Here is a 16455-nt window from a genome sequence, read left to right on the forward strand (position 1 = left end):
CTGACACCAGAACAGAAAACCAAACACCACATGTTCTCACTTATAAGTGGGTGTTGAACAATGAGAACTCATGGACACAGGAAAGGGAACATCACACACCGGGGCTTCTCAGAGGGGTTGGGGGTGGCTAGGGGAGGGATAGCAGGGGGTGGGGGGATTGGAGAGGAATAGCATTAGGGGAAATACCTAATGTAGATGATGGGGGTATGGATGCAGCAAACCACCATGGCACATGTATACCTATGTAACAAACCTGCACGTTCTGCACATGTACCCCAGAACTTAAAGTACAATAATAAAAAAGAAAAGACAAAAAAAACTACTCTACAAATTAAAGATTAACAAATGGATAATTTGGTTAAAAACACTAAACACCTTAATCTCTGTCAACATGTTCAAAGGTCCTGTTTAATGTCCACTGAAATTATTTTTCACTGAAATGAATATGGATGGGATTTGCGCATAAATTTCTCTCTACCTAATGCCAAACTCTCAGGGTGAAAGCTTGAAACAGAGTAACCACATCTATTACCTAACTATTTTTACAGCACCAAGAAGCTATCTGACAGAAATCAAAATAGTATAGGATCAATTCAAGCATAAAGGACAGGAAAAATCCCCTCTATCAGCCATGAACTCAGCTTCAGTGACAGTATTAGTGACTTACCATCATCATTCTCTCATTTTCTACTTCATTGAGCAACTCAGCAAATTCCTTGAAGGATTCAGCTGGAAAGAGAGAATAAAATGTAAAACAAATTAACTGTGGTGCTTTACAGACAAAACAGAGATCTGTGCAACAGGAAGCAGGGACCAGTGCCCTATGCCCACATGGCCACTAGAGAAAGGTGTCAAATCTGAGGACAAAAGCAGGTGTTCGGTACCCACTGAATGCTTCTTTTCTTTTCATTCCTGTTTTATCAATACCCATATGCTTTAATATTTTATTTAATCCTTACAGCCACTCAGGAGTAGCTAGAATTTCTCTTATTTCATAGACAAGCAAAAAGATTAGGGAAGGGCCAGGGGGTTGCAGTGTAATGACCGGCAGCTATAGAACCCTGAAACAAGGTTGGGTCCCTGTTCCATTACTGATCAACCACAGAGTATTGCTATAAAAGCTAAATCGGATGGTAAATGTAGAGTGTCAACACAAAGTAAATAACCAAAGTAAAATTACCTTTTAAAATCAAAGTATATTACCCTTTCTACCCTCCCAAAGTTTCTACTCTTATAGTGCCAAATGAGCCCTTTACTAGCAGGATGACTGGGCAAATCACTTCCCTTCTCAAAAATTCAATGTCAGCCGGGCGCGGTGGCTCACGCCTGTAATCCCAGCACTTTGGGAGGCCGAGGCGGGTGGATCACGAGGTCAACAGATCGAGACCATCCTGGTCCACATGGTGAAACCCCATTTCTACTAAACATACAAAAAATTAGCTGGGCATGGTGTCACGTGTCTGTAATCCCAGCTACTCAGGAGGCTGGGGCAGGAGAATTATGTGAACCCAGGAGGCGGAGGTTGCGGAGAGCCGAGATCGCACCATTGCACTCCAGCCTGGGTAACAAGAGCGAAACTCCATCTCAAAAAAAAAAAAAAATTCACTGTCTTTATATACAAAATGATAAATTAAGCTAATTAGTCGTTAATGCCTCTTCAAATTCCTTAACTTCTCTCCAGAAGCAGGAAGTATATTCTCAACTGGTGTCTGAATGAAAGCCTGGAAAAACAAATTTGTCCATACTAACATTTTTAATCCACAATTGGGTTTCCTCCTCAAAAGAACTGAACAAATCCAACATTCCTGGTGTCAAGGAAATGAGTTTTGGGGTCAACACAGGATACAAGGCAATGACATTTCTTTCTTCTGAGGATTAAGTTTCTGCAAATACCTAGGGAGATCACCTTTGCAAACACTAAATTCATTCAGAGTTCAACCGTAGCATAGAGAAGATAAACACCATATTCAGAAACAAAAATAGGAAAACATGGAAATGCTTATTGACTTTCTGTCCCCAAATACTTTATGCTACAAAAAGAGTCAGAGAATTTTTTTTTTTTTTTTTTTTTTTTTTTTTTTTTTTTTTTTTGAAACGGAGTTTTGCTCTTGTTACCCAGGCTGGAGTGCAATGGCGCGATCTCGGCTCACCGCAACCTCCGCCTCCTGGGTTCAGGCAATTCTCCTGCCTCAGCCTCCTGAGTAGCTGGGATTACAGGCACGCGCCACCATGCCCAGCTAATTTTTTTTGTATTTTTAGTAGAGACGGGGTTTCACCATGTCGACCAGGATGGTCTCGATCTCTTGACCTCGTGATCCACCCGCCTCGGCCTCCCAAAGTGCTGGGATTACAGGCATGAGCCACCGCGCCCGGCCTGAGAATTTTTTTTTAATTGGCGTTTTTCCAGACATGATCAGTTTACCTCTAAAGGAAATGTGACAAATATCATATTCAAACATTTAAAGCAAACGACTAATTTCATGGACATTAAATGTGTCAAGCCTTCTGCTGGAGGCTTTAATTGTGACAATAGCTTTATTGGGTACTTCTTATTGTCACTGAATTGAAGGAGAGGGTAAGTAACTTATTTAAGGTCACTCAGGAAACAAATAGCAAAGCTAGGTATCAAAACCAGACCTATCTTGCTGCCACAACTAAGGTATTGCCACTGTCACACTGCCTACAATTCTCTAGGCAGATAACTGATGATTACATAACTAAATACCATCTAAATGGATTATCGTATACCATTTAATAGATAAACACAGATAATAGATAAAGTCACTACTACCAGCAGCTGTGCTTTTAAAATGAGCCTGACTTCATCATTTATGAGGAAAGAAATTCCAAATTGAATAGTACTAAGAATGTCTCAAAGTGAGCTTTGGCTAAAAGGTCACATCTTTTTTCTTTTTTTAGAGGAAGTTTCACTCTTGTCACCCAGACTGGAGTGCAGCGGTACCATCTCAGCTCACTGCAACCTCCACCTCCCAGGTTCAAGCAATTCTCCTGCCTCAGCCTCCCGAGCAACTGGGATTACAGGTATCTGCCACAATGCCAGGCTATTTTTTTGTATTTTTAGTAGAGGCAGGATTTTACCATGTTGACCGGGCTGGTCTTGAACTCCTGACCTCAGGTGATCCACCCACCTCGGCCTTCCAAAGTGCTGGAATCACAAGCATGAGCAACCTGCCTGGCTGGTCACACCTTTTTTGAAATTAAGATATTAGTGACATGTCACATCACCATATGATATAGTTTGGATATCTATCTCCCCCCTAATCTCATACTGAAATTTGATCACCAACGTTGGAGATGAGGCCTGATCCAAGCAAGGTGTTTGGGTCATAGGGGTGGACACCTCATGAATGGATTGGTGCAGTCTTCCCGGTAATGAGTGACTTCTCCCTGTATTATGTGTATTACCTCCCACCTCCAGATCTGATGGTGAAAAACAACCTGATAACTCCTCCACTCTCCCTTGCTCCATCTGAGGCCATGCAACACACTGATTCCCTTTCTTTTTCTGCCACCACTGGAAGCTTTCTGCGGGGCTCACCAGAAGCAGACGCTGATGCCATGCTTCCTATACAGTCTGCAGAACCGTGAGTGAAATAAACCTCTCTTCTTCATAAATCACCTAGCCTTGGATATTCCTTTATGGTGATGTAAACAGACCAAGACACAATAAGATGCATCATTTTAAAGTGTACCACTCAGTGGCTTTTAGTATTTTCATAAAGTTGTGCAACTATCACCACTGTGTAATTGCAGAACATTTTCATCAACCCCAAAAGAAACCCCAACCCCATTAGCATTATACCCCATTACCACTTCCTCCCAATACCCCGATAACCACTAATCTAGTTTCTATTTCCATGAACTTGCCTACTCTAGACATTTCACATAAATGGAAAGATATGTGACCTCTGAATCTGGTTTATACAACCATGAACATTTATGAACAAGTTTTATGTGGATGTATGTTTTCTATTCTTTTGGATATCTACCTAGACATGGAATTGCTAGATCATATGGTAACTCTGTTTAATTTTTTGAAAGAATACCAAAACTGTTATCCAAATCACCTGCACCATTTTATATTACCCAAAACAGTGTAGGAGGGTTCTAATTTCCCCATAACCTCACTAATAACTTGTTATTGTTCATTTTTTGACACTCACAATCCTAGTGGATTTGAAGTGGTATCTCATCATGGTATTATTTTGCATTAGCCTCAATGAGTAATAAAATTAAGCATCTTTTCATTTTTTCATGTGATTATTGGCTATTAGTATATTTTCTTTGGATAAATGTATTTTTAATTATTTTGTCCATTTTTAATAGAATTACTTGTCTTTATTGTTGAGTTAGAATACTTCATACAATCTGACACAAGTCCCTTATCAGATAGATGATTTGCAAAAATTTTCTCCCATTCTATGAATTGTATTTTCACTTTCATTATAGAGTCCTTTAAATAATAAAGGTTTAAAATTTTCCAGGAGTCCAGTTGTTATTTTCTTTCTTGTGTTGTTTGTGCTTTTGGTGTCATACACAAGAACCCACTTCCTAGTCAAGGTCATGAAGATTTATCCCTGTACAAATTTATATAGAGACTTATAGTCTTGGCTCTTTACTTTTAGCTCCTTGGTCCATTCTTAGGTAATGTTTGTATATGGTGTGAGGTATGGGTCCAACTTCATTCTTTCATGTGTCTCTTTCATTATCTCAGCACCATCTGTCAACAATTCTTTCCACTATTAAATACTCTTGGCACCTTAGTCAAAAATTGACCAAAAATTAAGAGATGATTATTGGATTCTTAATTCTACTCCACTGATCTCTAGGTCTGGTCTTATGCAATAGCACACGTTTATAATAACAGCACATTTGATATGAGATTTGAAATGGGAAAGTGTGAGTCCTCCCCTACTGTTCTTTTTCAAGATTGTTTGGCTATTCTGGTATCCTTTGATAACCATATGAATTTTTTATTACCTTGACAATTTCTTTAAAAGGGGCAGCTGAGAATTTGATAGTTATTTGCTTGATTATTAATCTGGGAATTATTGCCAACTTAACAATATTAAGATTTCTTATCCATGAACTAGGTATGTCTTTGGTTTTGGTATTAAGGTGCTACTGGCCTCAGAATAGGGTGTGAAACAGTCCTTCCTCTTTAGTTTTTTGAAAGAATATGTAAAGGGACAGCATTCATTCCTTAGATATTTGATAGAATTCACCAGTGAAGTTATCCAGGCCTGGATGTTGCTTTGTGGAATTTTTTTTTTTTTTTATGACAAATTCAGTCTCTTCATTTAGTATAGGTCCATTCACATTTTCTATTTCTTCTTGTATCAATTTCAGGAGTTTGTGTCTTTCTAGAAATCTGCTCATTTCATCCAAGTTATCTAATTTGTTGACATAGAATTGTACAGTTATGCCTTGGTATATGCGAGGGATTAGTTCCTGGACCCCCACGTATTGCAAAATCTACATATATTCAAGTCCCGCAGTGGGCCCTGTGGAACGTGCACATATGAAAAGTTGGCCCTCCGTGAATGTGAATTTCACATCCCACAAATAATGCATTTTTCTATCCAAATCAAAGAGAAAAAAACTGCATGTAAGTGGACCTCTATGGTTTGAACCCATATTGTTTAAGGGTCAACTATATCTAGTATTTCCTTATAATCAGTTTTATTTCTCTAGGATTAGCAGTAATGTCCCCTATTTCATTTCTGATTTTAGTATTTCAGGTAGTCTCATGGTCAGCCTAGCTAAGGGTTTGTCAATTTTGTTTAACTTTATGAAGAACAGATGTTTGGTTTCAATGATTATCTTGTTATGTTGACAAGGCTGCCTTATTAGTATATTCTTTTTCTGTTCTCCATTTCATTTATTTCCTCTCTAGTCTTTATTATTTCTCTGCTTCTGTTTCTTTAGTTTGCTCTTGTTTTTCAAGTGTCTTAAGATAGAAAGTTTGGCTATTGATTTGATATCTTTGCTCTTTTTTAATATAGGAATTTGAAGCTACAAATTTCCCTTCAAATACTGTTTTAGCAGCATCCCATAAGATTTAGGATGTTGTGACTGTTTTCATTCATTTCTATTTTTTCTTTCATTTTTCTCTTATTTTTTTTAACAAGATTATCTCTTTGTCATCTTCTTTAATTAGTTAGACTATCATATATTTAGGCTCGTATCTCTAAGTTTAACTTGTTGGATATGCAGATTCATGTTTTCCATCAAATTTGTCAATTTATTTCTTCAAATATTCTTTCATCCCTGTCTCTCTTCTTCTGAGGTTCTCATTCTGCATGTGCTGTTATGCTTGATGATATCCCACGGGTATCTGAGGTTCTGTTCATTTTTCTCAATTACTATTCTTTATTTCCCTCACATTGAATGATCTCAATTCACTTGTCTTTAAATTTGCTGATCATCTATTCTCCCAGTACAAATATGATGGTGAACCCCCAGTGGTGAGTTTTTCATTTCAGTTATTATACTACAACTTTCAACTGCAAGTTTCAGTTAATTCATTTTAAAAAATCCATCTCTTTATTGATATTGTCTATTTTATGAGACACTGTTCTCATTCATTTCTTAAGTTCTTTAGACATGGTCTCATTTATTAATTTAAATATATTTAAATAGGTACAGGTATTGATTGACTTACGACCATTCGACTTTATGACCACAATCGCTAGCCACGACTGCTCTGCATCTGTTCGAAGAGTTGCTAGACAAAGAATCCAGAGATCTTACAAATGAAGAGCTAATCAAACTGGAAGAAGAAAGAGTGGCGGAAGAAGCAAGAAGAGTAGCAGAGAAAGAAGAGGAGGAGCCAGAAAGAAAGTTCACCACTAACGGATTATCAGACGGTTTATCTTTACTGAACAAACTTCTTATACATTTCAAAGCAATGGATCCAAACATCGAACAATTTGCAAGGATTGAACGGATGGCGCACGATGTGTTTCGTTCGTATCGTGAAATTTATGAAGAAAAAAAGAAACATACAATTCAGACAATGCTCACCATGTTTATGAAAAAACCAACTCTGGTAACCCCAACTGCTGCCTCAGATGACGACATCAACGATCCGCAGCCAAGCACCAGTGGCCAATAAAATGTTTCATACATGTTTATATATTTTGATATGTTTTGCAATTGGGAAAATGTTTCCTATGGTATTTTTTACACCTGTATTTTGTATTTTTGTATGCACCTGTATTTTGCAATTCTATACATTTTGCAAATATTAAACCAGTTGTACTGGTAATGCAGTGTTTTACTTAAACCTGACGAATGTAAAAATACAGTAAGAAACAAAATGGTGTAGAGATGGTACAAATGGCATAAAATGAACAAAGAAAATTACGATATATAACAATAATGAAAGAAAATTATGATAAAATATGACTTAAAGATTTTTATAACATCGTTTCACAGTACTGTACATATAACCTACTCAACTTACGACCGAATCGTGTTGCGACTGGTCTGTCGGAACCAGTCGTGGTTGTAAGTCGAGCACTAGCTGTAATTGAAACTCTTTGTCTAGGAAATCTAATGCAAGGGCTTTCTCAGGGACAGGTTCTATTAATTACCTTTTTTCCCTTGTTCAAGGGTCATATTTTACTATTTCTTTGCATGTCTCATTTTTTAAAAGTTAACATTCTAAATAGTGTGGCAACTTTGGAAATCAAACTCCTCTCTTTCCCCAGAGCTTGTTGTTCTTGTGGTTGTTGGTTGTTTATGGCTTCACGGACTAATTCTATTGCCTCTATTCTTTGTCATATGAAGCCACTAAACTCTCTGGTCAGTAAGCTCACTGGTCAACAAGTGACTGGACAGAGATTTCTTTAAATGGTTTGAACGACTATCTCCAAGTCTTTGTTGAAGGGCTCTCTGTGTATTGTATTCAACATTCAGCCAGACAGTTTGTAACTGTGCCTTAGCCTTCACTCCTCTTTGTACAGAGCTGAAGGTCAGCCGGAAGTGAGATATTAGAGATGTCTCCAGTCTGTCTTCTAGACAGGTACAAACGCTGGGTATGTACAAAGCCCTTTTCATATGCATGACCTCCTAGATTTCCAGGAATATCTCACAGCTTTTCAAAGCTCTCCAAGGATAATTCATTCTCTGTTTTGTCCTTTTGGATTTATTAGTCAGCTTCTTTTTCCTACTTTATTCTCTTTGCTGTCTGGGGAAACTGTAGTACTAAACAACTACCACTGATGGTTTTTAGAAAATGCCCCAGGAGGCAGGTGCGGTGGCTCACATCTGTAATCTTAGCACTCTGGGAGGCTCAGGCAGATGGACTGCTTGAAACCAGGAGTTCAAGACCAGACTAGCCAACCTGGAGAAACCCGGTCTCTACTAAAAGTACAAAAATTAGCTGGGCGTGGTGGCAGGTGCCTGTAATCTCAGCTACCTGGGAGGCTGAGGCAGGAGAATCACGAACTTGGGAGGCATAGGTTGAAGTGAGGCAAGACGTAACACTGCACTCCAGCCTGGATGACAGAGTGCAACCGTCAAAAAAAGAGAAGAGGGGGGAGGGGAGGGGAGGAAAAGCCAGGCATGGTGGCTCATGCCTGTAATCCCAGCACTTTGGGCTTTGAGAGGCCGAGGTGGGTGGATCGTTTGAGGTCAGGAGTTTAAGACCAGCCTGGCCAACATGGTGAAACCCTGTCTCTACTAAAAATACAAAAAAATTAGCCAGGCATTGTGGTGAGCATCTGTAATCTTAGCTACTCAGGAGGCTGAGGCAGGAGAATTGCTGAAACCAGGAGGCAGCAGTTGCAGTGAGCAGAGATCGTAGCACTGCACCCCAGCCTGGGCAACAGAGCAAGACTCTATCTCAAAAAAAAAAAAAAGAAAAGAAAAAACAAAAAAGCAATCACAGGCAGGTTGCAGTGACTCATGCCTTTAATCTCAGAGCTTTGGGAGGCCAAGGAAGGAGGATTGCTTGAGGTCAGGAGTTCCATCTCAAAAACAAAAAAACAGAATGAAAGAAAACTCGCTGGTAAAAAACAAACCATGTAAAGAGCAAACACTGAGTCGGCTCAAATAACATAAGCCCTGTGAGCGATATCTCTCAGATCTGAGGAATCTCAAACCCATTCTACCTTCACCCATGGCTGCTAGAATGGTGGTTTATAGAGACGTTAGTTTTCAAAGCTACCATGGAACTGCAGCAAGGATTGGGAACATGGCAAATCAAAAGGTCGCAGAGCTCAGTGTTTTCTCAACTACTCAGCCTTTTTTTTTTAAATAAACATGCCTTGTTTTTTTGCAAAATGTTGGTTCATTTCGGGAGTTTTGAAAAAGTTGACTTTGGACATTTCTCCCAGTGTTTTTGCTGCTTTTATGAAAGATCAAATTTTTGGAAGTCATTTTTCAACCATTTTCACCAAAATAACCTGGTCAGGGCTTTTTGATCCTTACTTTCAATTAACATACAGCTTCAGTAATTGTTAAATCACTTTAAAATTAAGTTGCTGAGTCAAGAAAAACTTCATTGTTGAGTGGCCTGAAAAAGCCCTATGAGTACATCTATTGCTTGATCAGAAGACCTCAAATGCCTACAGAAGTGTGTGGCACAGGGCAAGAAGCCTGGGGGACGAGAGCAAAACTTTGTCTCAAAAAAAAAAAAAAGAAGAGAGACAAAAGGGCAGAAACAGAAGGTTTGGACAAGGGTTAATTCTGACTCAGAATCTTGAGGTCCTATAAAGCCTCCTATAGATCTATTTTTAACCAAATATCATGGATAATTAATCACAGCACCTTCTAAAAACTAAACCTGCGAATGGCTCTCTAGAATTAATGGGAAGACAATACAAACTTTAGTGAGGAGATCAGACTGTCCATTACAGAGTGTGGGAGAGAATACTCATTAAGGAGCACAAAGTCATTAAAGACAGTCTTTTTTTTTTTTTTTTTTTTTTTGAGACGGAGTTTCGCTCTTGTTACCCAGGCTGGAGTGCAATGGCGCGATCTCGGCTCACCGCAACCTCCGCCTCCTGGGTTCAGGCAATTCTCCTGTCTCAGCCTCCTGAGTAGCTGGGATTACAGGCATGTGCCACCATGCCCAGCTGATTTTTGTATTTTTAGTAGAGACGGGGTTTCACCATGTTGACCAGGATGGTCTCGATCTCTTGACCTTGTGATCCACCTGCCTCGGCCTCCCAAAGTGCTGGGATTACAGGCTTGAGCCACCGCACCCGGCCAATTTTTTGTATTTTTAGTAGAGACGGGGTTTCACCATGTTGACCAGGATGGTCTCGATCTCTCGACCTCGTGATCCACCCGCCTCGGCCTCCCAAAGTGCTGGGATTACAGGCTTCAGCCACTGTGCCCGGCCTAAAGACAGTCTTTTTGCCGTCTCTTCAGATACTAGGACTTGGGACTAAGAAAATTCCTGAGAAATGGAAGAAAACAGGTCTACATAACCATAACCAACAACAATACCATCATCAATAATAGCAACATCCCCTGCCCTAACACCACCACAAAGCATGGCTTAGAAAACTTACTGCAATATTCCTCAATAACGTTTAGCAGTCCAAGATTTCTTTTTTAAAGACCACAGCAAGAGAACATTATCCCTGAAAAATTTCAGAGAATAAATTACAAAAAGAGAAGTGAGAAGGGAAAAGCAATATGGTATATGCATCTCAAGTTTTTTATTATTCATCATTATAACTTTCATGATGACAAAACCGAGGTTTAATTTTGCAAGGTCATATAAATTACAGTGTTATGTACTGTCTTCCAAAAAATATTGTAAATTTCTGCCGGGCGCGGTGGCTCAAGCCTGTAATCCCAGCACTTTGGGAGGCCGAGGCAGGTGGATCACGAGGTCGAGAGTTCGAGACCATCCTGGTCAACATGGTGAAACCCCGTCTCTACTAAAAATACAAAAAATCAGTTGGGCATGGTGGCATGTGCCTGTAATCCCAGCTACTCAGGAGGCTGAGGCAGGAGAATTGCCTGAACCCAGGAGGCGGAGGTTGCGGTGAGCCGAGATCGCGCCATTGCACTCCAGCTTGGGTAACAAGAGCGAAACTCCGTCTCAAAAAAAAAAAAAAAAATTGTAAATTTCTAATAAAAATTGACAATGTAGACCAAACAGCTTAAAGTTATCTATACCCTTTTACATTGTAAATTCATATCTGGGAAACCATACCTAAAACCTAATTATGGGATTGTCATGGTGGACTGTAATCTCAACACTTTGGGAGGCCAAGGCAGAAGGATTGCTCAAATATCTGCTGGCAACAAAGTGAGACCCCCCACCTCATCTCTACAACAAGCAAACAAACAAACAGAACTAATTCTGAATACAGGGGGATAAATCTTTATATCCAAAGGTAGGCATTCAACATTATTACTGATAATGAATAAATGAAAACACATAAAATGTCCAATGATTGGTAAATAATTATGTTCACTTAATGGACTATTATTGAACCTATTAAAAAGAAATTACACAAAATTTTCTGGACATGACAAAACAGCTAGAGTGTCACACTATTTTTAAAAAGCAGAATATAAAAATCTGCACACAACAATTGTACACAAGTACAACTATATGCAGAAAATTGTGTTTTGATCCCCAAAAAAGCCAAGAAAAAAATACACCAAAATAATTGTGATTCTTGGCCAGGTGCGGTGGCTGACACCTGTAATCCCAGCACTTTGGGAGGCCAAGGCAGGTGGATCACAAGGTCAGGAGTTCAAGACCATCCTGGCCAATAAGGAGAAACCCCATCTCTACTAAAAATACAAAAATTAGCCAAGCATGGTGGCGCATGCCTGTAATTCCAGCTACTCGGGGACTGAGGCAGGAGAATAGCTGGAACCCAGGAGGCAGAGGTTGCAGTGAGCTGAGATCATGCCATTGCACTCCAGCCTGGGTGACAGAGTAAGACTCCATCTCAGATAATAAATAAATAAATAAATAAATGTGATTTTTTTGTGGAGTGCATATATGTGTAAATTTTAAAGTCAAAAATGAAATGCTTTAAAGTCTAAAGTCCCACTTAAAGCTGGGCATGGTGGCTCATGCCTGTAAGCCCACCACTTTGGAAAGCCGAGGCAGGCAAATTGCTTGAGCCCAGGAGCTCAAGATCAGTCTGGGCAACATGATGAAACCCAACTCTACAAAAAAAGCTACAAAAATTAGGGCCAGGCGTCATGGCTCACACCTGCAGTGCCAGCACTTTAGGAGGCCAAGGTCAGTGGATCACTTGAGGTCGGAGTTCGAGACTAGCCTAGCCAACATGGTGAAACCCCATCTCTACCCAAAATATAAACATTAGCCAGGCATCATGGTATGCACCTGTAATCCCATCTACTCAGGAGGCTGAGGCAAGAGAATCACTTGAACATAGGAGGTAGAGGCTGCAATGATCTGAGATTGTGCCACTGCACTCCAGCCTGGGCAACAGAGCAAGACTCCAACTCAGAAAAAAAAAAAAACAATAACAACAAAAACTACAAAAATTAGCTGGGTGAGGTGTGCATCCCAGCTACTCAGGAGGCTGAGATGGGAAAATCAAATGAGCCTGTGAGGTCGAGGCTGCAGTGAGCCACAATCCCACCACTGCACTCCCTCCTGGGTGACAGAGCAAGACCCTGATTCAAAAAAAAAAAAAATCCCACTTAAGCTACTTATTAGCTATGCAATCCTGGACAAGTTTCTTAACCTCCATTAGCCTCATTCTACCTCCTTAAAACTGCTCTGAGAATTAGATAGTATACAGGAAGCAGTATACACACAGTAGGGGCTCAGTATATGCAGCTAACAATAATCTTTTCTGTCTATTTCCATATTTTTATAATAAAGTATGTTTATATTATAATGCAAAGATACCAATAAGCTCAATTATTAATTTTTTTAATGAAAATTGCCTATGATCATGTAGCCAGTAAACAACAGATCAAAGTCTGAACTCAGGTCCAGCCAAATCTAAGACCATGTGTCTAAATCCTACCATGTCCCCATAAAGAAAAGTAAGACAAGATATAAGGGTCATTGCTACGGATACAATATGGTGGCAGGAACAGAATAGAGAGGAGAGCTCAGAGTGAAAGATTACTGGAGTCCAGGGGACCTTATTGAGGAAGAAAGAGTAAATGGCAGACAGGCCTGAAGCCTGGGCCTGCCAAATGATGTTCTGAGAAAATAGCACTCACTTCACTAATCTCTCAATTAATAGGAACATCTTGGTATCATTTTGTATCATTTACTTGACCCTGGCTGGCACTTAACCAGCAGTCAGTCTCCAGATCAGTCAAATGAGAAATAGGCAAAAATGTGTAAAAAGCCCATGAGAATAGGGGACTCATGTTCAGCAGTCTCCTCACGCTGCACGGCTGCCATCTTCTTCACTCGAATTTCCCAGTGGAACCTCAGAAGGTCTAGGAGCTTTGAAAGCACACTGGGTTGTGCCCTGCTTTGTGAATCCCAGACCACTGACAGTGTAGAACTGAGACCAGGGCTCCAGGAAAGCAGCCAGTATTAAGAAATCCCACATCCTTCTATGTTCTGAAAAATGGCTAGACTGCAAAGAACCACCTCATATATAACATCAATCTCCATCCTTCTTCATGCCTCCCGTAAGATTGCAGCTGACTCCCTTGTTTACCTACCTCTACAATAACCCCAATTTCTTTCCTTTTCTTTGAGATGTTGCTCATTAACAAAGGTTCCCCCTATGGCAATAACTTCCTTAACTGTCCAGTGCATAGTTTTGGTGCTTTTTGTTTTATTGTCTGAGTTGCATAGGAAGCACCATGTAATCAAAAGAGATGTTTAGACTTCCCTAGCTTAAATGGGTTAAATGTTACTGATGTACATACTCCAGAAATTGAATGTTATACAGGAAGTTCATAGAGAACCATCAATGTTCTTGCTTTCTATGGTATGTTTTGTTAAGATTTTTCAATCTGTTTACTTGATATCCTTTTGGGTGGCTGGGGATTGTTCAATCAATCCTCCCATCTCAGCCTCCTGAGTAGCTGGGATTACAGGTATGCATCACTGAGTACAGCTTTACTTGATATTCTTGGTATATTCGTGATATATTATATCAGAATTATTATGTTATGTCTGAAGACTTTTTTCTTTATAAAGGTTGTGTTCATCAATTTTTATACATTAAATTTAATATTCACTCTTCTTTGAAAACAGGGTTATAATTACAGATTTTTTGTAAAATCTTTTTTGGATTGATATTTCTTATTTTTCATATGCCACATAAATTCCATATACTTTTCAGTTGCATTATTCTTCTTGTAATAAAATATTATCAAGTCTTCTACTTTTGAAAATGATCAGTAATAAGTTAGCCACTGCCATTTGCAGTCTTTTCTCATCTATACATAAGTTTTTGTGTTTTAATCTGATGCTTCCCTGAAAGTATTTAGAAACAGCTCCTAGGCTCAAGTGTTTCATCCACACTGGCCTTCCAAAGTGCTGAGATTACAGGTATGAGGCATGGTACCAAACATGATTATCACCTTCCCCTATGACTTTGAGTCATGGAGAACTAAAACCTGACTGCCCAGATCCCAACAGAGACTTCTGATTACCTTGTATTGTCTCTTTTCCTCAAGATCTGAGAAGCTCTATGAACTCAAGCCCAACAACTTGATATAAACCTCCAAGGGCTTATCACCACAGTAGAATGTGCATTGGGCTAGAACATTCCCCGGAAAAGCTATTGCCTACACTAAGAAAGTCTGGCAAAATATTTGGTTCATGCATGCCCCAGATGAAAGATAACCAATATGGTGAACAATGTCACCAAACGCACTGACATATATGCTTAAGAGCTTTGAGACATATAACCAAAAGATTTTTTCCCCACCAAGCTCATGAATATCACTGAACCTTTAAAATTCAACTCCTGGCTCTTTATTTAAACACAGTATTTTATATTAGTGCTTATTTTTTTCACTTTAGCCATTCCTCTTTTAAGATACCTGACCTCCAGGACTCTAAAACAACTGACATTTGCCACCACTTCTCAAAGGATACTTCAACTGGTTTTGTAGAAAAAAATACCAAGAAAAGCCCTCAAGACACTATTTCTTAGGCCCTTCTTTATCCCAACCAAGAGGTTTATGATCTGCTGTGAGTTGTTTAGCAATGAATAATATTCACATTGAACAAAAACCAGGATTGGGGGACTAACGATATTGAATCCTTGTCTCTCAGAAAGCAGTAATTAGTGGCTGATGGAACTTTCTATCTCCAAGTCTGACCTTAAATCAATCTTCTTGGTTCACAAAGATGTTTCTTCAAATATTTTAGAATAACTGGAGTGGAAACGTGATTCACAGTCTGAGATTTAGAACACTGTTTTTTTTCCCCCCTGACATAAACAAACAACCCACCACAACCCAACGGGTGACATTTTATGGAAAAGAGGTAGCAAGGTAGATACACAGAAGAAAAGAACTATGCTATCGGGGTTCTCCTGATGGATGCTGTGCTCTGGTGATAACAAGACTGAAATTTGAGGTTAAAATATGAGGCTCTCTGAAGAACCTCACCAAATAATCCCCAGGTACCTAGGCTGCAAACTTTAAGGAGGTGTATTCACTCTCAAGTGTCAGCCTGTACTTGCACAAGGTTGAGGCTGCAGTAAACTGTGATCATGCTACTATGCTCCAGCCTGGATGACAGAGCAAGACACTGTCTCAAAAAAAAAAAAAAAAAAAAAAAGAGGCTAGGCACTGTGGTTCATGCCTGTAATCCCAGCACTTTGGGAGGCTGAGGTGGGTGGATCACCTGAGGTCAGGAGATCAAGACCAACCTGGCCAACATGGTGAAAAACTGTCTCTACCAAAAATACAAAATTAGTCAGGCATGGTGGCATGTGCCTGTAATCCCAGCTACTCAGGAGGCTAAGGTAGGAGAATCGCTTCAACCTGGGAGGTGGAGCCGAGATTGCACCATTGCACTCCAGCCTCGGCAAAAATCGAAACACCATCTCAAAAAAGTAAAGAAGTAAATTCAGTGAACAGGTCAAGAAATTAAGAAAGTGAAGAACAGTGAACTGATTAAGAAATTAAGGAAAGAGGCCGGGCGTGGTGGCTCAAGCCTGTAATCCCAGTACTTTGGGAGGCCGAGGCGGGTGGATCACGAGGTCAAGAGATCGAGACCATCCTGGTCAACATGGTGAAACCCCGTCTCTACTAAAAATACAAAAAATTAGCTGGGCATGGTGGCGCGTGCCTGTAATCCCAGCTACTCAGGAGGCTGAGGCAGGAGAATTGCCTGAACCCGGGAGGCGGAGGTTGCGGTGAGCCGAGATCGCGCCATTGCACTCCAGCCTGGGTAACAAGAGCGAAACTCCATCTCAAAAAAAAAAAAAAAAAATCAAGGCCCTGGGCTCCACTATAGAGATTCTGATTCTTTGGATATAAGGT

The 16455-nt window shown here is 39.8% G+C and overlaps 1 protein-coding gene across 4 annotated transcripts in view; it reads right to left on the bottom strand.

Annotated features, from left to right (window-relative positions):
- Positions 1-16455, bottom strand: part of OPHN1 (oligophrenin 1) — a 391423-nt gene that overhangs the window by 233157 nt on the left and 141811 nt on the right. For all 4 annotated transcript variants that reach the window (XM_074391741.1, XM_074391740.1, XM_003940936.4 and 1 more), the window contains one exon: positions 668-729. In XM_074391741.1, the coding sequence (XP_074247842.1) occupies positions 668-729 (62 nt within the window). The remainder of the gene's footprint in view (positions 1-667; positions 730-16455) is intronic.

Source organism: Saimiri boliviensis, chromosome X (assembly GCF_048565385.1).
Source record: "Saimiri boliviensis isolate mSaiBol1 chromosome X, mSaiBol1.pri, whole genome shotgun sequence".
NCBI classification, from domain to species: domain Eukaryota; kingdom Metazoa; phylum Chordata; class Mammalia; order Primates; family Cebidae; genus Saimiri; species Saimiri boliviensis.